At 38.7% G+C, this 22,334-nt stretch overlaps 3 protein-coding genes and 1 long non-coding RNA gene across 6 annotated transcripts; 1 reads left to right on the forward strand and 3 right to left on the reverse strand.

The window, feature by feature from the left end:
- LOC108083309 (uncharacterized) lies at positions 1-1,145 on the reverse strand. Its single transcript, XM_017179047.3, has one exon. It carries the CDS (start codon positions 987-989, stop codon positions 84-86), a length of 906 nt encoding a protein of 301 aa, XP_017034536.1. The 5' UTR covers positions 990-1,145; the 3' UTR covers positions 1-83.
- A 293-nt stretch (positions 1,146-1,438) lies between these two features.
- On the reverse strand, positions 1,439-2,756 carry LOC108083310 (uncharacterized). Of its 3 annotated transcripts, none has more exons than XM_017179048.3 (3): positions 2,489-2,753; positions 2,252-2,434; positions 1,439-2,192 (listed from the first exon to the last, which is right to left on the reverse strand). In XM_017179048.3, exons 1-3 carry the CDS (start codon positions 2,681-2,683, stop codon positions 1,578-1,580), a joined length of 993 nt encoding a protein of 330 aa, XP_017034537.1. In that variant the 5' UTR covers positions 2,684-2,753; the 3' UTR covers positions 1,439-1,577. The 3 variants fall into 3 exon arrangements, with proteins under 3 accessions (XP_017034537.1, XP_070141899.1, XP_070141900.1); XM_070285799.1 differs by having other exon boundaries at positions 1,997-2,182; positions 2,489-2,756; XM_070285798.1 differs by lacking the exon at positions 2,489-2,753 and having other exon boundaries at positions 1,439-2,206; positions 2,252-2,390.
- A 6,112-nt stretch (positions 2,757-8,868) lies between these two features.
- Positions 8,869-9,746, forward strand: LOC108083305 (cyclin-dependent kinase inhibitor 1C). The gene has a single exon (XM_017179042.3). The coding sequence runs from the start codon at positions 8,956-8,958 to the stop codon at positions 9,394-9,396; it is 441 nt and encodes a 146-aa protein (XP_017034531.1). The 5' UTR covers positions 8,869-8,955; the 3' UTR covers positions 9,397-9,746.
- A 3,184-nt stretch (positions 9,747-12,930) lies between these two features.
- Positions 12,931-13,445, reverse strand: LOC138928626 (uncharacterized). Its single transcript, XR_011445027.1, has 3 exons — positions 13,291-13,445; positions 13,076-13,236; positions 12,931-13,018 (listed from the first exon to the last, which is right to left on the reverse strand). It is a non-coding gene; the product is annotated as an uncharacterized lncRNA (long non-coding RNA).
- Positions 13,446-22,334: the final 8,889 nt, after the last annotated feature.

Consider the following 22,334-nt stretch of genomic DNA (forward strand, 5'->3'; position numbering starts at 1 on the left):
TGTCTTGCATGTTTTTATTCAGCTAAATTTGGAATATAATTCTGCTTAATATATTAATGTTCCGCAAGGTTACCAAGTTTTTTTCATTGAGATCTAGGCATGGCTGATTGGCTCTTGAGTGATGTCGTCATTGCTCTTTGGGGGTCACTGGAGAGGTGAGCTAAGTCCACGTTATAGAGCCGGTACTCTACGTTCCGGCGCCGCACGTTGAGCGTGACCACAACGCAGTACAACAGCCCCTGAAGATGCTTAACCAACAATACGTAGGAGGCGCCCATATCGTCTGGAAAAAGAGGCTTGCCCCATGCGGAGCAATCAAAAAAGAAGTAACCGCCGTCGAGATTAAAGTTGTACCCAAAGGCGAAGCACCTATCCTCACACTGCAGCACACCAGATTGAAACCGTGTGAAGAAGTACTTGAAACCCTCAAGCAAGCTCATGGTTGCGCTAGCTGGATCACTGTACAAGTACCCGAAGGCCACAAGCTCCATCTGCACCAGAAAGCGGAGGTCCTGAAAGTCGCATTGGGCACACATGTCGTCCACACTCAGGTGCAGGTCCTGTCGTTGGCTCTTCTCCACACTAGCGCGGTAGTAGCGGTCCCCATTAACAACAATCGCGTCGAGCAGCTTTCCGCTCCAGTCGCCGAGGTGGCGGAAGGTGCTGGCCACGCAGCATGCTACCACACAGCAGCCTAGAGCTTGACGGCCCTGCAGCCTTCTGTCAAACAAGGGGGCCCTAGGATGCAGCCCACCCCAAAGCGACCATACGCGACCCGGTACTTCAATGTCGTAGTCTCGATATCGATCACCGCCGCGACACCGCTGACTACCCTGCAGATTGCAATTTAGTCGCCGGCTCCAGAAAGGTAGGGAATTTTTCGACGTCAGCCAGGTTATTGATTCACTACCAGCCGTCAATGGGGCAGACTCCTGCAACAGTCTTAAAATCCTTCCCGTGGTGTCAAACTCGCATTGTTCGCTGTTCATTCTCCGCCTTTTGTCTACTAACCTTCGGAACCAGAGACAAATCACGGATAGGGGCCTGGCGATGGGTACATCCCTCAAGGGGACCTAAAAATCCGAAAATTTTGGAGCTCTACTCCTACTGCTATCGAAATTGACACTTCGCCTATGGCACACTCTACTTTTTACTATTTACCGTTATAGTTTTATTTTTTTAGGTTCCAAATTTTATTACAAACTTGACCTTAGTACAGCAGATTAGAATACTGTACTAAATTTGGTGGCTCTTGCTCTTAAGGCTCTGTGAGATTTTGTTTTTTATAGGACAAGCGGACATGGCTAAATCGACTCAACGGGTTATGCTATAGGACTTCGAGCTTCCAAACGTTCAGAATAGGAAATATGTCTGTATATTCTTGCAGTAGAAGAACTTATATTTAATATAATATGTAGGATAAGTTATATGCCTGATGTTTGATGATATCGAAATACTTTTTATTTCTGACTTAATTACAGATAGGATACCGTTTTTTGGGAATATATATTCCCCGCGGCACTCAAATTATATCACACAAAACACTTGGGATCCGTGGTGCCTATTCAAAGAACTCGTTAATTCTTTTGGTCTGCGTCGTTTGCCCCCAAGAACAAGTGTATCCTAGCCCTTCGAAATTCATCCTCCAACTCGCTGAGCCTTTGACCGATTCTTTCCCGCATTATCGAAAGCGCCTCCATGTCGTGCTCTGCACTCTCCTTGCTGATCATACTACATTTGCAATTTTCAGAGAACTCTTCGAAGGTTTGGTCCAGGTTGAGCATCTTAGATTCGAGGCCTTGAATGTTTCTTCGCAAATATTTCGCTTGATTTTTAAGGTCGTCTAGAGGCACGCTGATGTCAGAAGAAGAGACTCCAATCTGGTAGGGGGCTATAGTCGCTGGACTTTGCACATAGTGCCTGTGGATCTTTAGTAGGTTAGCTCGAAATTGAGACCAGTCCGCGCCATCGGGATCCCTCTCCACCTCGCTGGTAAATTGGTTTATGTCGTTTATGAGCTGAACAATGTCATCATCCCGTTTGACGTCTTCAGCTGAAAATTCCTCTTGACGACATTCCTTGTCGTTAATGAATTTGGGAACTTCCATTTCAACCTCTGAAACATTCTTAGCCGCTAGCTCACTATTTTGATCCCGAAGAACTGACCTACCTTCCTCAGGCTCTATAATGCCCTTTTAAAACGAAACTGATTAAGGGATTTAAAATTCACATACATCGTTCTTGTTCCCACCTGTATCAGGATTCTCTTAAGACCCTTGGCATTTGAGCTTAACTTGCCGATAAATTCTTTTCGCATTTCGTTGACTATGTCCGCGATTCCCCCCAGATCCGAAGTACTAGTTAAGCGTCTCGAATAGTCGCCCGCCTCGTCCTCAGTTTGCTGATCCAGCATGTCGTACTCGATCAAACCCTTCTGCGGAGCTTGATTACAGATTACTGATCTCTGCTGAGTTGTGTGCGTACTAACCTCCACTAGAAGATCAAGATGGATGGCATCACAGCAAAGTTCAGACGATCTAGGCAGTTCATCCGTAGACACAGTCATAGTGTCTTGGCTCCAACTGCTCCTTAGGGTGAGCTGGCTTTTCGATGGCTGGGCATCTCCCCCGCCATCTAACTCCATGGAAGCATCTTCGGTAGGCAAATCACGTTCCATTTCCATTCTACGAATAATTTAGTAATTATTAACTACTATCTTACGTACCAAAATCAATAGTCTCGAAACAATACTGATATATTGCTTAGATCCCAAGTTACAACCCTTTTCTCACAGACAGGGCTCTTTGCTGTCTCCTAGCCCCTTCGGTGGGCAGTGATTGCGGTGTGTGTTTGAGATCGTGATAACCGACCCGGGAGCTTAGTTAGTTTAATTAAGTTCGCGTTGTTGCATCGCATTAGCACAACCAATAATTTGTGCCATCGTAAACACGTCGTAAATTTTGCACTCGCAGAGTCAGCCCTTTATTTTCTGCAGAAGACAAGAGGCAAGCATCTCTTCAGTAAGAAGTAATTACAGTCCATTAAATACGCAGCGTTTTCTCCGGTGTTTCATTTTCTTCATACTTGGCGTATTCGAGATAAGTGCCGCTTGCCGGTAGCCAACTTCTCCCCTTCTCCTTTTCTGCAATTGATGCCTTTGAAAGAAAATGTTTCGCATTTCTCTACCCCTCTTCGGGTATTTAACGGTATTCGTTGCCTAACCTATATATATAAATATATATAAATCCAATCTCCACTTGATCGAGTTATCGTTCTCGGAAAAAAACCAAATATAGGGGTAACTAAGCAGGATATGGAGGAATAATTTAGTAAAATTCGCTTCGTTTCTAGACAGCATATTGACCTATTAATGACTATCCTGAAAGCCAAAATATTTTACAAAATTCATTGGATAAATTCAATTAAGCTGCTCACGGAAAAAAATAAAAGCAACATTAAAAAAAACGGCTATTATAATGATCATGACTTTTGTCAAGACATAAAACATTGGTTTTTGTCCGCATTCCGCATGTCACCGCATATGTAATTGCAATTCATAGACCCCTCATTTCAAATATGCAAGCATCCTAGAATCCATATGTAATTCGGACATGCAGCTTGGGCTATCTCTTGGACTACCAGGTGTGTTAGTTGAAGTTTGCCGGTTTTTTTGATAAAGAAAACACTCAATTCTCAAGAGAATGTGAAAAATTTGTTATTCAAAGTATTGACCGTTGGCTTCTACACATTTCGCCCATCTTTCAGGCAAAGTATGGATACCATTCCAAAACAACTTTTTTTCTTACGAAGCAAACCATTCGACGAGCCATTTTTCGACTTCTTCAAAATTGGCGAAGCGCTGCTCTGCCAGTGAGTGTCCCATCGATGCAAAAAGGTGATAGTCGGACAGGGCGAGGTCTGGAGAGTACAGCGGGTGCGATAATATTTCCCAATCAAGTCCTTTCAGTGTGTCCATCGTCAGTTTAGCGGTATGAGACGGCGCGTTGTCATGTTGCAAGATAACTTTGCCATGTTTTCGGGCCCATTCCGGCAGTTTTTCGATCAACGTATTATTCAAATTGATAATTTGTTGTCGGTAGCGATCATTTTTATCAATTTTACCAAGGTTTTAAAAACTTGAATTTCACGACACCACATGGGTCCCGCAAATTCGATTTACTTGGAACGAAACTCGACATACTCACTAAGGTAAAAAAGTATGATGTTTTTATTTTGACGGAATGCGACTTGTGTATTTCTTTAGGTTAATGTCAACAGAAAAAAATGACACATATGCCGAATGATACAAATGTATATAGTACGGCTAGCGGCACCAACAGTAAAACCGGCAAACTTCAACTAACACCCCTGGTATAAGGTCAGGGATGCTGATTGGGGAATAGCTAGGCATGTGGTTTTGGAAAAGGACAAGGGTTAACAAGAGTTTGCATTGTACACTTGTTCACCTGCTTAAAAAAAAAGCAAATTACTAAGAACTAAGGTCTCTGAAAAATACACGCGAAAAGAAAAACTAAAACATTTTTCTTTGATCTCATTAATTAAATGTTAATTATAATAATTTGTATTTTAACTAAAATAAACCAGTTAAACTAAACCAGATTGCTGGTGTTTTTTGTTATAACTGAAAATAGGGATTGCGTTTTGCCTCCTATGAGTTTATGCACTTCCCACTACCCCCATCTTCTGATGTTGACTCAAAAGTAGAGCTTCGTTAAAGAATTTCTCTTAATGGTCTATCTCTCCTGAGTTACAGAGCCGCTAACAAAAAACCTTCAACAGCCATTCCTCCTAGTTGGTTTTCACCGGAATGAATTGGCAAGTTCGTGACACCAAGTGGGCAGGACAGCGAAATTTGGCGGCAACCAGCCTTCAAATCCAGTTTTAGCTCAGGTTGCTGCTCAGGTAACGTTCAACAAGTTGCTATAAAATTTCAAATCCCATTGACCAAATGGCAATAATGTGAAAATAAATAAAACGAATTTTAACATTTAAAAATAAATACTTTGAACTAGAAAACGTTCACGTGTGGGATCAACCGTCCATTTTGTTGCCTATCTTCTTAGGCTAAAAACATTTGGATAAATAAATATTGTTTATCAATTGAATTAAAATCAAAACTATAAGTTTTAAATTTAAAATGTACGCCTATTTGTTACAAGTTAGTTAAATTCCAGAAAAAATTAATAATAAGCTTCGGGACGCCGAAGTGTTTATATACCCTTGGAGTTTGGAATTGATTGATGGAACTTATCTGATGCCTATCAAGAATTTATTTATTTATATTTATTTACTCTTTATAGAGTCGGAAAGGACTACTTGATTTCGTTACAAACTTCTGACTAAAATGATGCATTCTATTTTTCTTTAGTTAGATTTTTTAAATTAGCTGTTTTTGCACATCTGACTAAGATTTTCCGCGGAGTCTGGGTCTCTCTTATCATAAACATTGACACGGTAGACGATCAAATCTTAATTTGATAAAAAGTCACATCATAACTTCCATTAGATGCGTAGTCGCTGCTTAGCAGCCGGTCTTAAAATAGTTTCAAAGTTATTCTGCAACATATGATGTAGAATTAAAAACAGTCAGAAAGTCAACCTAAGCAAACCGGGACGATATAAATTCAGGCTGTGACAATGGCTCCGCATGATGCCTGCGGTCTCAAGTGACAACCCTCAGGGACGGTGGCAACACTTGAGTTAACACGCCGCCGGAAAAGGGCACGTGGCAGGCAGGTTTGTCCACGCTCTATTGACCTCCTGTCAAGTGGCTAATTAGGTCTGGCCCACTCCGAGAGACTCCGCCAGAGAAGGCATAACACCTTTTTCGCCTCAGGCAAATCTAGCTGTGCCGACCAAGTACATACGCGGTACACAATTCTTTAAGAATAGTATTGTGTATCTGCGAATTCCAGTCACTCCCCTTGCCGCCCCCCGTTGCATGCGAGCTAATTGAAAAGCTGCGTGTCTCAGTCTTGTTTTGGAAGATGAGATCAGGATCGGGCTCGAGATCTGGACTCGAACATGTGTGGTCTTATAGTACTGACAGTTGCCAATGACAATAACTGACACCTTACATCAGCCCACTTATGTAAATGTAATTCTTGTTTTCAGGGCAGGTTGGTTGTTTTTCCTGGGATGCGACTGCAGTTGCAGAAAGCTCTGGTGGTACGCAGCGCACTGGGGGAGGCGGGGCCCTCAGCCCATTCAAATGCAATTATCCTGAGCCACACGCTTCCGTGTTAGCCCTCGCCGTTAGTGACCATGACGGACCCAAATACCAACGCATTGTCTGGCTAATGAGTTAGCCACATTCCTGCAACTCACGGCCGGAGAAGTGTGCGCACCTTTTATTCTCCCCGCCATAAATCAAATCGCGACCCCGCCAACACCTGTGCCAAGCCGTCTCCAAATGAAGTAGTTACCAGTGAAAAGGCGGTAGTTCATCACCATCGTCGTCGCCATGATGCAGGGAATTTAATTCACGCCCGCCAGGAATGTCTGCAAAAGACCCCAGGCCCGTCCCCGGCAGCTGCTCCGCATCCCTGTGAGGCGCACAAGGCGATAATTAGCGCGCAATTGCCGTTAACGCCGCCTTTGTCTATTTCTGTCACTTCTTGTCCAGCTGCAGAGGAATATTGAGTCAGCAGATCGTCGTCAGCCAGGAACGTGACGAGCAGCACAACCGAAGTCAATCAGGGAGCCGCGGTGATGATCACCAGTAGTAGTACAGTAGTGAGCGCTACTATACACTGCTTACACTACTTAGAGAGCAAAGGCATAACTCCTGGGCCACTTTATCGAGTCCCACGCGCCAATTGATATGTATGTTTATAATATATGGTATGCAGTACACTCCTTAGACTTATGTACATACATACATATGTGAAATTGAGGCTGCATAAATTAAAAGTAATAAAAATAAAACGCACTAAAAGCGAAAATAAATCACGAGACAGCGCCTGCAAACCGGGCGGGCACAAGGAAATCCTATGGCTAGCTTCCAGCTACCAACTATCAACTACCGTCTCCTTGGCCTGCGCGAATATTAATTGTGAATGCACCGGGCGCATCAATTCCGAGAGTCAGAGTCCACACAAATCCCGCGGATGAGCTTGGGCAGGAGAGCTGGAAGCAACAACGCCTGCCACACCACGACTCTGGAGCGGCCTCCGATTGCCTTTGAAATATGACGCCCAGTTTTCAGCATGGATATGGATGTGGACACCGCTGGAGTTCCGAGAATGGCCGCAGACATGGGCGGCAGCCTCGATTTGTGCAAATGAGCCGGATAGCCACATAGCTGCATGCGAACCAGATTAGAATTTGACGCAATTACGCACCTCCAGCTCTCTCTTCAGACAATGCTGAAGAAAACCAATCCTTGACCGTAGATTGGATGCTAGTTTTGCCAATTAACAAAGGCAGAACGGTAATCGACCTCTAAAACAGTTGCTCTGCGTTCTGGCTACCGGCTCCATGCTAATGACGCCGCACCTGCACCTCCGCTTCCTTTCTCGGTCCAAACGCCGTTTCTCTGGCAAAAAAATGCATACACAGAGGAAATTGTACATTGGTTGAGAAAGAAACAACGCAATTTGAGGAAAAAACATGCTCTTTTACCTTTGAGATTGTATAAAATACGGCAGAGGAGTATAACATTTCTTACCCTAAAATGCACAAATTGATTCTTATCCGCTTACCACATTAAAATTAGTTAATTTAAACTAAAGCAAGAAAGGTGTCATTTTCGAATGAATTCATTATATTCTATTATAGTTAATAAACATAAATGCTGCATCACCAGCCGATTCAATTTAGCTAGGCACTTCGTCTGTTCAGATCTCAGAGACTGTATGAGCTAGAGCTACCAACATTTAAATCTCTTTCTTGCGGATGAAGTTTATTTTAAGTATTGGTGGTGTGGTCTAAGTATTAATTATGGCACTCCCACAATTTTATAAAGTATGTCAGTTTTTATGTAAGGATATAAGACTTTATTTAAAAACAGTATTTTATAAAGAGGCATGTTAACTATTAATTGCAAGCAGAACAAGTTTCTTCTGTAGATTAGACCTAAAGTAAGTTTAAAATTCTTAGAGTTTTATTATGAATTTGAAATGCACCTTGTCTAAATTTATTTATATATATAATTCTACATTGACACATGCACATACATATATATAACAAAAAGTCACACATAGTTTAATTAATATTTGAATGAATTCTTAAAATACCAGCCTTTTGCTGAGTCTGAGCGATGTTTATTCTGAGTGTTCCGTCCCCTTATAAGTCCCGATACGCAGCAGGAGAGCGGGAAAGAGTGGGAATGTAATTTAATAAATTGATTATATCAATTAGTTGCTGCATTTTTATTGAAATTGCTGTTAATATTGCTAGCTTGGGCAGCCATTTCGCATGGGGCTGTGGAGTATTTCTCATCGCCGTTCCCTGGCGGAGAGCCTAACTTATGGCTCAAACATGTCCCCCGGGCACGGGTGCAAATTGAGGCGCTTTGTATTGATTAGCGAGCAACCGCGGCGGTCCGAACGATCTAAGCCCTTTCCCAGGGCAGGCCGTGTGGACTGACCCAATAAATTATGCCAGGTGCCCTTACTCCCCTTCGCAAATGGCTTAATTTACGGCTTCGATCGGGACGTGACTTAACTGCTGCCACCATCCGCGTGATCCAGCGACCACTGGAAAATGCCCATGTGTGACAACCAGCAGGCGAGCATTAGAACATTGGTTGCATATTGATGTGGCGACTATTGCATTGCTCCGCAAGTGCATCAGGTGATTGCTCCGAACTTCAGCCTTTGTTTTGCTTTTGGGGTCAATGTCAGCCTTGTTTTCGGATGGCCACACAACTCGCATTTTAAGCGGATCGTATAAATTCCGGACCCGCCGCCCCAGCGCCATGTAGTCAGCGCAATGGCACTCACCTATACGGTTGTCTGTCTGCTCGCCGGTCTCTTTCTGCTCGGCCTGGTGCGTGCGGAGGTGGGCCTGTCCCAAAGGCAGCATCGGCTGGGGGCTTCCTACCCGTCAGCCGGCTACAAGCCAGCCAGACAGTTCAGACTGCCGGCTGCTCAGCCGAAGCCTGCTCGCCTGGTGGCGAACAGCGAAGCGCAGGAGGACCTCGATGACGCCGCTGAGGAGTTGACCCCGCGACCCAACGCCGCTCCAGCTCCAACTCCAGCTCCGGTCCCTGCTGCAGTTCCAGCCATCGCGGGGACTCCCACCATTGCCTACTATCCGGCCGGAGCCATTGGATTCGTTCACCCGGCGACTTTTGCTAAAATTATCGCCGCACCCCAGCCGGCGTCCGCTTACGGGGCCACGCCCCAGTACTACGCCGCCTACTTGGGCTAAGCATTTGGGCAATAAAAGTTGATTGTTACGGCCGAAAGTTCTATTTGGGGTTCGGACACCGTTCGCAGATACATTCGCGGTTAATTGCGCGCCTGCTCGTTGGCTCCTCGCGATCCATGACCATGGTATTAGGCATGCTCCATCAACAAGCCAAATCTATACGACTGCGAATCCTAACCTGCTGCCGGCAGAAGGCAGCTTACCAAACGGTAGGCTCTGACTGTCTGTCAGAGCCTGACGAATGGCTCGGAGGAGGGTCTGTGGATGGATGGCGGAGGAACTTGCAGTTGGGAGGGGCTCCAAAGCGCAGCAGCAGCTTTGACAATGAGTGAGCAAAGATAATCTATTATGACCGTAACAAGAAATAAATCCCAACTCGGTAATCCATCATTTTACGACTTTGCAATCAAAACAAGGAGTTTAACTAAGAGATAGGCTGTAGGACCGAACTGGCTGGACGGGACGGAGTGGCGGATGGTCTCCGGCCTGGCCAATCAACAAGAACATACATACATTGTTGGCTAGTCGGCTAACGAACAGGCCGAGAGCCATGTTATCGCTAACCAGAACGCAGATTGGGCATGGCCAGGAAACATGGCTTTCGGACAGCAGCATGCACATCGAGCCCAATCTGACGAGAAGACTCGGCTCGGATGGCAGCTCGCGGCCTTTTTGGGTCCCGACTAAATAGTTGCCAATAATCTGTGTCCAAACTGATCGGGTTGCCGTTTATGGTAATAAACGAAATTATATGCCGAAATGAGCGGCGGCTTGCCAGGCCTCGTTACCGGAGCACAAACTTGGCCGTGCGTCCCGACTGATTGGCCACGGTTTCCGGCCAGCGCTCTGCACTATTATTGCTTCATCAAGTGTTCAACAGTTATCCGGAACATAATCGGCAGAAGCCTAAGCAGTGACTGGCCAGCGGACGTCAGAGACCCGACCTGTAAGAGCATTTGGAACTGCTCAAACATTTTCGCAATCGCATTTGGAGGTTAAGGTGCAACAGTTGGCAACATATCTGATGTCTCCGGGCCGTGCAGAATAACCAAAGGGCTTACCCGAAGAACAGTGGGGCCGTTTGGGTTTTTTCATTCAAAAACACAAAATTAAAAGTTATAATAAATAAAATAAAAAGTGCACTCCAGCGTTTTTTCTGAAAGGTTTTCTATTGACATAGAACATATGTAAAATATGTTTCCCTTCCACCAATGTTTAATGGAGTTTAAAACCTCTACTTTCTGTGGGTTAGATTTATAGTAAAAGTAATTTCATTCTCTAAGCAGAGTATATATAATATATTTCATATAATTATTCTATTCTGTACAGTTTAAATTTAAAAATAGTTTATTATATTTCATCTATAATTTGTCCATCATTACCGTAAGAGCCGAAGAGGCAACAGGAATGGTAAATTAGGTAAACGAATACTCAAAGAGAATGTTAAAAATTATTCAGCAGAACTCATAATTATTAATATTTTCTGAAAGATTTAAAAATAGTTATAAATTAACAACGCAAATAAATAGAATATATTTGAACTAAAAATACTTATTCTACTTGAAACTTGAACACATATCTAAAACTGCGTATATTTGAAAAGTTTATTTAAAATGTCAAACCTGTCATGTAAAGTGAACTTTTGCTAGAGACCCCATTGTGCGGCGGCAGGCTTTTTAAAGAAAAATGGGTTAGATTCGTGATTCTACGTTCACATGCCAAGAGAAAATTAAATTCGTATAAGTAAAAACCTGATACTATAACTTGACTGAAATGTCGAACAAGAATTGTTTGTTTTTTTAAGCCCTGTACCCATATTTAGGGCACAATGTTAATAAAAAGGGATAACGTATGTGTAATAGGCGAAGGATAAATATTCTTAACCGATATGTTACTGGTTTATATATACGTTTCAGAGACTTCAAAAGCTATACATAGTTTCAAAATTCGGTGACAACATTTCTATCGCTTATCGATCTTTGCCCACGCCCTATAAATAATAATAAAATAGGCAATAATTAATAATAGACATTTTGAAAAGGACTAAATAGGTTAGGTTAGTCCGGACGGCCCTCGAGGGGCCACACATAGGCCAATATGGCCCATAGCTATCCGGGGAAACTCCTCGATGGACCTAGAGACTATTTGTGCGGGGTTCGAGATCCTTGAATATCAAGGTGTTTTTCGCAAAGGCAAGGAGTTCGCCTGGCTTCCTTCTGGAGGCATCTTCTAGCGATGCCAGAACTGGAGAGCCTAGGTATCTCATTCTTGCCCTCGTTAGGGCCGGACATTTGCAACGAGATGCTCCAAGATTTCGGTTGCCTCGGACTTATCACATTTCCGGCATTTGGCGTTGTCGGTAATACCCAGCTTGACTGCATGTGCAGCAGACAGACAGTGACCTGTCAGGAGTCATAATACTTAAATGATATTTTAAAAATTGTTTCTAAGCTTTAATTTCGTAAAAGTTACACCTTAATACAAACTAAAATAATATTTTTTCAATTGTCAAAAGGCATACACTTGCTCTCATATCTCTGCGTACAGGACAATTAAAATTCATAACATTGATATTAATGTCAAATAACTCTGCAAATATTTTGCACTGCGAATCTAAAAGTGGTTCAATCTATTAGTCATTTAATTGACGTCGCCTCTTTATTTTTGCAGAATTATGAGCCTAGCGGTTTTCTTACCATGACCATTTTACCCAAACCCCTTTAAAAATAGCAGTCTCAAAAGTTTGCGAACAGCAAAGACATTAAAGTCAATGTTATGATTTCTTATTGTCCTGTACGCAGAGATATGAGAGCAAGTGCATATTAAGTCTATTTCGCAACGATATTAAATCGATAACAGAAATGTGTTTAAAAAAAACCCACAGCCGACTAAATTTTTACATATTCAAACTTGATAACCTCAATAAAGTTATAAGTTAAAATACAATTTCTTTATTTTTTTTTAAATTATTTCTATTAGTTTATATACCCTTTTTTTTAATCTTTTATTATGAATTTAGTCAGAAGTTTGCAACGCACTGAAGAAGTCATTTCCGACCCCTAAAGTATATATATTCTTGGTCAGCATCAACAGCCGAGTCGATCTGGCCATGTCCGTCTCTTCGTTCATCTTTTCGTCCGCTTCTCTGTCCTTTTCTACGCAAACTAGTCCGTCAGTTTTGGAGCTCTCAATGGAACTTTGCAGATATGTAGTCTTCTGACTTTTCTCACTAGTTTATAAGGATCGTTCCAGATTGGGCGACTGTAGCTGCCAACGACATATTTTCATCTTCTCTGTGACATGGCCATGTTTTATTATTTCAGAAATGTAAAGCTGTAAATGTTTTTACATTGTGTAAATGTAAAACTGTAATATTTGTATTGGTAAATATGTATAATAAAAGTTGATTGTTTTTGTTCAGGATATATATTTATAATTTCAATTTTATTAAATATTTTATATCTAAAATATTGTTCTTTATAAGATTTAAAAATTATAGATTTGAAATTGAATCAAAACCAAATAAATAAATTTACTGTATAAATATATATCTTTTATATTTCTCCTTCCTTAATTATCTTGAATTTTAGCAAATCTTTTAAATCTTGCACCAAATATAGTCCTAGGCAAAGGCTATTAGTGGCCATTTATTATACAGAAATATTTTAAATTTTCATACTATTTTTACTTTGAATGCGTACGAATGTCGGGTTCGACGTTATAGAAACACCCATTTATTTTGTATGGGGTCGGAGATGCCTCCTCCTTCTGCCTGTTACATATGTATGTAAATTCTCGATTGGCACCTAGCAACCCTAGGGTACAAGGGGTGCCTAAAACCTATGGGTGTTAACTGGACATATTTTCTTGTACATGCATTTAGTATGTACTTACATACTTGCATTATTACACTTAAAAGTACATTTTTACTTTATTTTATTCCGTTGCATTTCACAGATTTATTCATTTTACTATATTAAGCCAAAGTCAGAACTTTTTTCAACATTTGTAAACGCATTTTAAGGATACTTTTTTTTGAACTTTTTTCTTTTTATAGAAAACTATGTATTAAGAAAAAAAGTTTTGTGTCTAGCCATAAACAAGCAAGGCTTTCTATATATACATATGTCTATTTATGTTTAGATTAGATAAAAACAAGAAAGGAAGCTAACTTCGGCACGCCGAAGTTTGTATACCCTTGCAGATATTATTTCATTAAATTTTACTTATTGTTTAGAGTTTGACAGTTACAGTTTTACATTCCCAGTTTTACATTTTCTCTACATCTACCGATCGGTTTATATGGCAGCTATATGATATAGTTGTCCGATTTTCATAAAATTTATACCAAAATTCTGAACTAATAAAATGAGCTTATATCTCAGAGTAGATAAAAATAGGTTGAAAAACAACGAAGTTATAATGTTTTTTCTATCAATTTCCCGATCGTTCCTATGGCAGCTATAAGATATAGTCGTCCGATTGAAATTTTTACCAAAATTCTGAAATAATATAAAATGGCCATATCTAAAAAATGGTGCAAAAATGTTGATAAACAGCCAAGTTATAATTTTTTTTCCAAAAATTTATCGATCATTTGTATGGGAGCTATATGATATAGTCGTCCGATCCGGCCCGTTCCGACATATATAGCTTTAAAACTGAGAGACTAGTTTGCGTAGAAACGGACAGACGGAAGGACAGACGGACGGACAGACGGACATGGCTAGATCGACTCGGCTGTTGATGCTGATCAAGAATATATATACTTTATAGGGTCGGAAAGGTCTTCTTCACTGCGTTGCAAACTTCTGACTGAAATTATAATACCCTGCAAGGGTATAAAAATTTGTACAATTTGTTGTTGCCAATTTGGCAAACAACATATTTGAATCGTGCGCCCAACCACCCCCAAATGGGCAGCACTTACGTCGGTTTGTTGTTCAACACTGTGAGGAGATCAGACTTTTCGGTCCGAGCGACCTAGCTATGTAGCTAGGGCGGGCTAGCTAATAGATAATTGGCGCAAAATTCAAAAAAAAATTTTACTTACCTACTCTGCCTGAATATTAATTATATAAATACTAATTATTAATAGAAACTAAAAAATAAAAAAAAAATGATAAATATGCACGTATAACCAAATAAAAAAAAATACATTTTTTAATATTAGTAGTGGTTATTAGAATGCTAAAAATACGCCATATTCGCTCTAAAACCCATGGGTCGCAAATAAGAGTTATTCAAGTTGACAGATAACTTTTATTTTTAAATTTGAATTTTTGGCTAATAACTGTTATTTTAAAAATTGAAAATAAAAGTTTAATTGCAATAACTTTTAAACTGGGCGGTGTATTAAAAAAAAATAATTATATGCATAATTAATCTACGTTTCAATACTATTTGTTTGTGGTATATAGTGCTTGAAATTTGCATATTTTTATAGGACCAAGAATATGGGCATTTCTATAAAAATGTCAACCTCAGCCAACACAGTAAAGCTCCTCTAAAATCTGTCTTTGTTTTAAAAATAGTCACATTGAGAAGTGTTCTAATTGATAAACATTGACAGAAATAAGCAAAATCTAAAACATATTTTGAAATATTCGAATGACAATTCGAGAAAATGCTATTTTTCCTAATTTTCGTGAAAAACATCATAAAAATGGGCATGTTGTGTTTTGATAATAACTTTTAAACCAGATGCTTTAATCGTCGTTTCGCTGAAATCAGTATTTAAACAGCTCGCCGCGAAAGTAACTTCTGTATTTCTCACGTGCGATATCCTTAATTTTTTTTTTTTAATTTCTTGTATTCGAGCAAATGTTTAAAATCAACCCTTGCACCAATTATAGACCTATGCAAGAGCTACAATTAACATATATTATTATGTTGCATAGAAATGCCCATTTACAATCGTGCACATAAATATTTTGACATAAATAAAAATTCACATTTTGTGTTACAAACTCTAATTTATTTACCCAAAAAATATTAATGAAATTTATTTATAACAATAGTGTAATAAGACAATAAAAAACAACAATAATATTACATTTCATATTACGTCTTATAAACTAAAAATACAAATTCATTAAAGTGGGAGGCCAAATGTATTTTGACATAACATAATTCGTTAGAAAATTGATCTGAATCGTCAAAAATGTTAATAATGTAATAGAAATTAATACAAAATAAACCCTCCCTTGGCATCTACTAACTTTTGTAATTGTGCTGGAACAGATTTTACTTAATTTTGAAGCGTTTCAAGGGAAATTTCCTTCCATAGTCCTTCGGCTTCATCAATTGTCTCCTCTCGAGTTTTTGTTAAGTTTGGACCCCTCTTACGTTTTATGTAAACCCACACATTCTCTATTATGTTGAGATCAGTGTTTAAAAAACTGTGGTAAGTTTCATTTCGCATGATTTTGATTCTGCTTCTGCTTCTGAAAAAATCAGAAGTCGCAGTCAAAGCAAAGTCAAAAATCAAACAGCGACCAAAATCAAAAATCAGCAGCAGTCGCCGCTTTTCGTTTTCTTGCTTTTCGCTTTGCTGTTGCTTTCGTCGTAGACGTACATAAGTCGATGCTGTGGCATGCGTCGACTTTCGGAAGTCGTCGGCAGCTACAGTCGCATAAGTCGCTGCATTCGACTTTTTGCTACTTTTGATTTTGGTTGCTGTTGCTTTCGATCATGGCCATGGCTCCAAGTGAAGTGTGGAAGTATTTCGAAAATAAGGCAGACGAGGGTTTAGCAATATGCAATGTATGCAATAACTCTCTTAAAAACAATAGACTTTCGAATTTAAAAACACACTTAATAAAACAACACAAAATTAATTTAAACGTGCAAAATCTTGAAAATATTGAAACGTCATCCACGAGTTCCTTAATTAAAACAATCAGAAAAAAAAATTAAAATAGAAGTTAATAAAAAACAACTAATAAGATCCTATATAGGACTGGTAACAGAAGACAGCATCCCTTTTAATGTCTTAAATTCACCAAATATGAGGAATATTCTCGATCCAATATGCGAAGGCCTGAAGACTGCGGATGGCAAAATAATGAAATTAAATGCATTAAACTGCAAAAAAACACTCGAAGTTGTCGCAAATAATATAAGATCTCACATAACAAGTGAACTTAAGAGCACATTATTGTCCTTAAAAATAGATAGTGCAACCCGAATGTCCAGAAGTATTTTTGGAATAAGTGCGCAATACATAAGAGCTGCTCAAATAAAGTCAATTATTCTGGGAATGATTGAATTAAGAGGTGCAGGATCAAGTGGATCTAATAATCTTGCCGCCGAAGTAATCAAAGTCCTCAACAGATATAATACAGTCACGGACAAAAGTCTACGTACGACCCCTTTTTTTGGGTTTTAGCCACTCCTATAGATTTGACAAGAAAAGTAATGATGCAGTCTTGTTTTAAATGCTATTACTATACTACAACTAAAATTTCATTTGAATTCAACATTAACTTCTAAAGTTATAAACAATAAACGGAAAAACGACAGTGACAAAAGTGTACGTACGATTGCTTATTATGCACTTTTATGGTCTAATAATGATATAAGGAACAAAAAATAATATATTTTTGGATTACCATGGACATCAATAACTGCTTGTAAATGTCTGGGCATCAAAGCCACCCAATTATCCTGCTTCTTCTTCCTTACTTTAGTCCACTCCTCTTGTAGCCTCTATTTAAGGATAGGAGCACTACTTATTGCGTGTTTTCGACCTTTCTACTCAAAATTATTTCCAATATAATATATAATATTTAAGTCCTAAGTCCTAAACTAAAAATTAATTGCCGGGGACCATAATACACCAGCGAATCCCTCACGATCTGCTCCGTACGCTCGTCCTGTTTGAAGATCTAGCCCGTAACGGGGCATAATTTGTCCAGATATGATGTCCAACAGTGATCGAATATGGTGTTTTCCTACAAACGATCCATATTACACTCGCTGAAGGCCTAAATTCCTATTCCCGAGGCATTAACTACGCCCCATACCATGAAACTCCCACCAAGCATCTAATTCCTATGGAAAAGCACGGTGCTCCGTGGTGGTAGGAAGTTTCATGGTGTCGGTAGCAGCTACAGCCCCGGAAGTTGAAAATTTGGTCCTTGTCGAGTGTAAAATGGATCGTTTGTAGGAAAACACCATATTCGATCACTGTTGGACATCATATCTGGACAAATTATGCCCCGTTACGGGCTAGATCTTCAAACAGGACGAGCGTACGGCGCAGATCGTGAGGGATTCGCTGGTGTATTATGGTCCCCGGCAATTAATTTTTAGTTTAGGACTTAGGACTTAAATATTATATATTATATTGGAAATAATTTTGAGTAGAAAGGTCGAAAACACGCAATAAGTAGTGCTCCTATCCTTAAATAGAGGCTACAAGAGGAGTGGACTAAAGTAAGGAAGAAGAAGCAGGATAATTGGGTGGCTTTGATGCCCAGACATTTACAAGCAGTTATTGATGTCCATGGTAATCCAAAAATATATTATTTTTTGTTCCTTATATCATTATTAGACCATAAAAGTGCATAATAAGCAATCGTACGTACACTTTTGTCACTGTCGTTTTTCCGTTTATTGTTTATAACTTTAGAAGTTAATGTTGAATTCAAATGAAATTTTAGTTGTAGTATAGTAATAGCATTTAAAACAAGACTGCATCATTACTTTTCTTGTCAAATCTATAGGAGTGGCTAAAACCCAAAAAAAGGGGTCGTACGTAGACTTTTGTCCGTGACTGTATAAATTTAAATCAAATTACTTCTGACAACGGTGCCAATATGGTTAAAACTACAAATATTTTATCATATCTTTCTGAACAAAACAATGAAGAGGACGACGAAGAGTGCACCAACGACGATTATATACAAAAAATTGAGTTCATAGAAAAAGTGCCCTATGTATTAATAGGTAATATTCAAGTTTGTCGTGCTGCACATACAGCACAGCTGGTTGCAATTGATGTAAATAAATCACCGGACATACTTAAGTTCTTACTCAATTGTCGAAATTTGACAAAATACATAAGAAAAGCATCGAATGGATATCGCGAAACTTTTGAGCTTAAAAAATTGAAAGTGCCACAACTAGATTGTCCAACCAGGTGGGGATCTACCTACACAATGCTACAAAACTTGTTGGAAGCTAAGGACTTGTTAAAAAAAATTGAATCGGTCAAAAACAAAACGGATGAGGATAATTTTGACATGGATTCCTCGTTTTGGGATTTCATTGAGACGTATTGCAATGTTTTTAGTCCCTTGCAAAAATCAATAAAAAAAATTCAAGAGGAGCAATTACATTACAGTAACTTTTACGCCCAATGGCTAAAGCTTAAAATATCAACAGAAAAAATGGTAAAGGATTCAACTCAGGATTTAACAAAAACTATCGGAAATAAAATTTTGAATTCTATAGAAATACGAACAAAAACATTGTTGAATAATAAATTCGTAGTTTCTTGCTTGTTTCTGGAACCTCGCTTTTAACATATGTATATTGTCATCGCAACAAAAAAGTGATGCTACAAATCATTTGAAATCTATTTGGGACAGATTATATAATCTAAACCCTCTTGGCCATATGTGCTCAACTCCGAATTCCAGTTTAAATCAAATGGACAATTTCATTTTTGATGAGGAAGATGAGTTGTTAGAAGCATATTTATCGCAAGGCGTTCATTCGGAAGTGAACAGTTCTATGGACGTATATACAAAAATTGAAAATCTTCAACTTTCGTATCAAAGGATTGATATAGACGTGCTATCGTATTGGAAAGGTAAACAGGATACCGATCAGGAGTTGTACGCAATAAGTAATGTTTGCTTTGCTGTACCGCCAACTCAGTAAATTAAAATGGCATAAATAATTGAAGTTTTGTTATTTATTTATTTATTTAATAACAGTTTGAATTGATTGAACGAGCATTCTCCACTCTGAGACTGGTGCTTACCGACTACCGCAATCGTTTGAGCCAGGATGTTCTTGAGAACATATTGCTGGTCAAGTTAAATCCCAGCTTTTTGGATGTGGCCATTGACACCTTGCCACTGTTTGAAAATGAAAATGAATAAATTTATTAATACTCAAACTGTTTTTATGTTTTTATTTTAATTAATTTTGTTTTTATTTATATTGAATTACTCGCATTTTTGATTTATTGTGTTATTTTTCGTTAAAATTAAAAAATAAGATAAAAAACATGAACAAAAAGGTACAAGAAGTACGAAATTATTATTTGCCAAAAAATTAATCAAACTCATACAGTGGCTCCAAGCTTATTTCGTGCAAGAATTATTAACAATTTTAAATCGGCCCTGCCGGATAACTAGCAAAGATATCTCTAAAATTTAAACGCAGTATTTTGGAGAAACACTTTGTTTATTTAACTAACAAAATTTTATTTTCCTAATCTTTAAAATAAATTAAAAAATTAAATAAATAGAAAAAATGTGACAATTCTCACACCCAAGCTTATTTCGTGCAAATATTTTAAAAACAAAAAACAGCTATTTTAGACTTTAAAATCGAAATTTTTTTTCTATATTACTTTTTTAAGTACTAGTCAATACATATTTTATTGGTTTTAGATGCTGGCCCTACATATTTAAGGATATATAAGAAATTCTTTGTGGCAGTACCATGTACCATGAGTGATCAATGGAAATTACTCCAAAATCACTTTAAAAGTGACAAATATCATCGTGATTTTTCCGATATGGTTTCCTTAACCCCTACTGCATTCCATTACATAATTAAATCATTTTTTTGTAGGAGTTTCGTGGCAGATTGGGGTCGAGATAGACAAATACTTATACATTTTTCAGTGAGCTGTGTTGTATTATCCTTATAATAAAGGAACAGGAGATACTTTCAGTTCCCAAATTAGATGCATTATATTGAGCACGAAATATGTAACAAATGTAGTGTGAAATAGGTGCGCCCTATGTTGCAGGATCACATATTAAGAGGTCAAGTAGTATCAAAACAGCCATTTATAAGCAAACATTACAGCAAGGATCGTCTAAAATCTGCATAGAAGGTTATAATTCACTCGATTTTCTTTCGGAATGATTTTATCCTTACATATAAGTAAAAAATTAGCCAATTTAGTTTTGGATGGACTTAAATATGTGCTGTGGTGACTGAATTCCGGCCTGTAAAATAACCACCTCAATGCATTTGTGAAGCAAGCCGGATTCATTCCATTGTTGGACCTGTATGGCGTCAATTGGCGTGACGAAACAATTTTTTTTCAATGAAATAGTAAATGGCGATATGTTTCCTTAAAAATTAAAGAAAAATTTGCTTAAAATGGCAGCAGAACTGCGCCTACGGGGTCGTTTTTGGTAATATCAGACTAAGATCATACGTGCTCGGCAGGCTTTGTGAGGGCGTGGCTCGTCTGGAAACGAACAAAATTTATAAAAAACATTACAAAAATCAACATTTTGAAGTGTTACTACAAATTTTAACCAAAAAGTAGACTCAGTCATTATAAAAAAAGAGATAAAATAAATATTAACTCAAAGGTGCTATAAGGAAATAATGGCTTAATAGTCTAGTAGAAATATATATAAAAAAAATTTTTTTTCGTATAGAATATTTGGAAAGTTGTTAAAGAATGAAGATAGGTAAAAAAAATATGGTAAAATCTAAAAATAAAAAAGTTATTTTATATTTTCTGAACTGCACGAAATAAGCTTGGGTGTGAGAATTGCACTCTTTTTCCTATTTATATGATTTTATTATTTGTTTTAATTATTAGGAAAATAATTTTATGTTAATTAAATAAACAAATACTTTCTCTAACATACTGCGTTTAAATTTTTAAAATATCCTTATTAGTTTAGCGGCAGTGCTAATTTGAAGTTGTTGTAAATTCTTGCACGAAATAAGCTTGGAGCCACTGTAGGTCATAAATGAAAAGTCGCGACGCTCGAAAACAACGGCAGTTTCGGGCGACTTCCACGATCTGCATATTCTTGCTAATTTTGACTTACGCTGCTGATCGAAAGCAACAGCTACCAAAATCAAAAGTAGCAAAAAGTCGAATGCAGCGACTTATGCGACTGTAGCTGCCGACGACTTCCGAAAGTCGACGCATGCCACAGCATCGACTTACGTCTACGACGAAAGCAACAGCAAAGCGAAAAGCAAGAAAACGAAAAGCGGCGACTGCTGCTGATTTTTGATTTTGGTCGCTGTTTGATTTTTGACTTTGCTTTGACTGCGACTTCTGATTTGTTCAGAAGCAGAAGCAGAATGATTTTTTTCATTTTATAATATCGCTCGCAGTTGAAGTAGTGAAAAGCAAAAATATTGCGACTTATGCTAATTCGACTGCAGTTTTTTAAACACTGGTTGAGATTGGGACTTTTGGGTGGCCAATCTAAAGATTTTACTTCCAAGTCCCTAAAAAATGTTGTTATCATTTTTGCTTTATGACATGGAACATTATCCTGTTGCAGGATAAAGTCTTGCCTATTAAGTCTGTCGCCGGTAAGCAATTCGTGGTCAATCAGGATATGCAAATTCATCGTCCCATTGATGGGGACCAAATCACCGATCCCGTTAAAGCAGACACATCCACAAAACATGACACTGCCGCCACCATGTGGTATACGTTGAATTATAGGTTGCACTATCTTCCCAGTCGGACTTTTCGGGAGGACGCGAACAGGGGAGGATGAAATTCTTCTGCAAATGGGTGGGCTTTTTTCGAACGAAAATTCCCTTTGGGGATTTTTATTTTTAATGCGAGAGAGAGAGATAAAGGGATACATATATTTTTGCTCTTTCCTTGAAACTGTATGTATTCGCGTTCCCGACATTAGCTTTTGATTTGACTCAGTGGCCCAGTTGGTAAGCGGACGGTCTGTGATTTCTGAGACATG

Source organism: Drosophila kikkawai, chromosome 3L (assembly GCF_030179895.1).
Source record: "Drosophila kikkawai strain 14028-0561.14 chromosome 3L, DkikHiC1v2, whole genome shotgun sequence".
Taxonomy (NCBI): Eukaryota; Metazoa; Arthropoda; class Insecta; order Diptera; family Drosophilidae; genus Drosophila; species Drosophila kikkawai.

What these genes read in the sequence shown, in the direction of transcription:
- LOC108083309 (XM_017179047.3), bottom strand. Translation starts at nt 989, where the DNA reads ATGAACAGCGAACAATGCGAGTTTGACACCACGGGAAGGATTTTAAGA.
- LOC108083305 (XM_017179042.3), top strand. Translation starts at nt 8,956, where the DNA reads ATGGCACTCACCTATACGGTTGTCTGTCTGCTCGCCGGTCTCTTTCTG.
- LOC108083310 (XM_017179048.3), bottom strand. Translation starts at nt 2,683, where the DNA reads ATGGAAATGGAACGTGATTTGCCTACCGAAGATGCTTCCATGGAGTTA. An exon ending in ATCTTGATCTTCTAGTGGAG is followed by an intron (nt 2,435 to 2,488) that starts GTTAGTACGCAC and finishes CAAGCTCCGCAG; the next exon opens with AAGGGTTTGATCGAGTACGA. An exon ending in TTAAGAGAATCCTGATACAG is followed by an intron (nt 2,193 to 2,251) that starts GTGGGAACAAGA and finishes TCGTTTTAAAAG; the next exon opens with GGCATTATAGAGCCTGAGGA.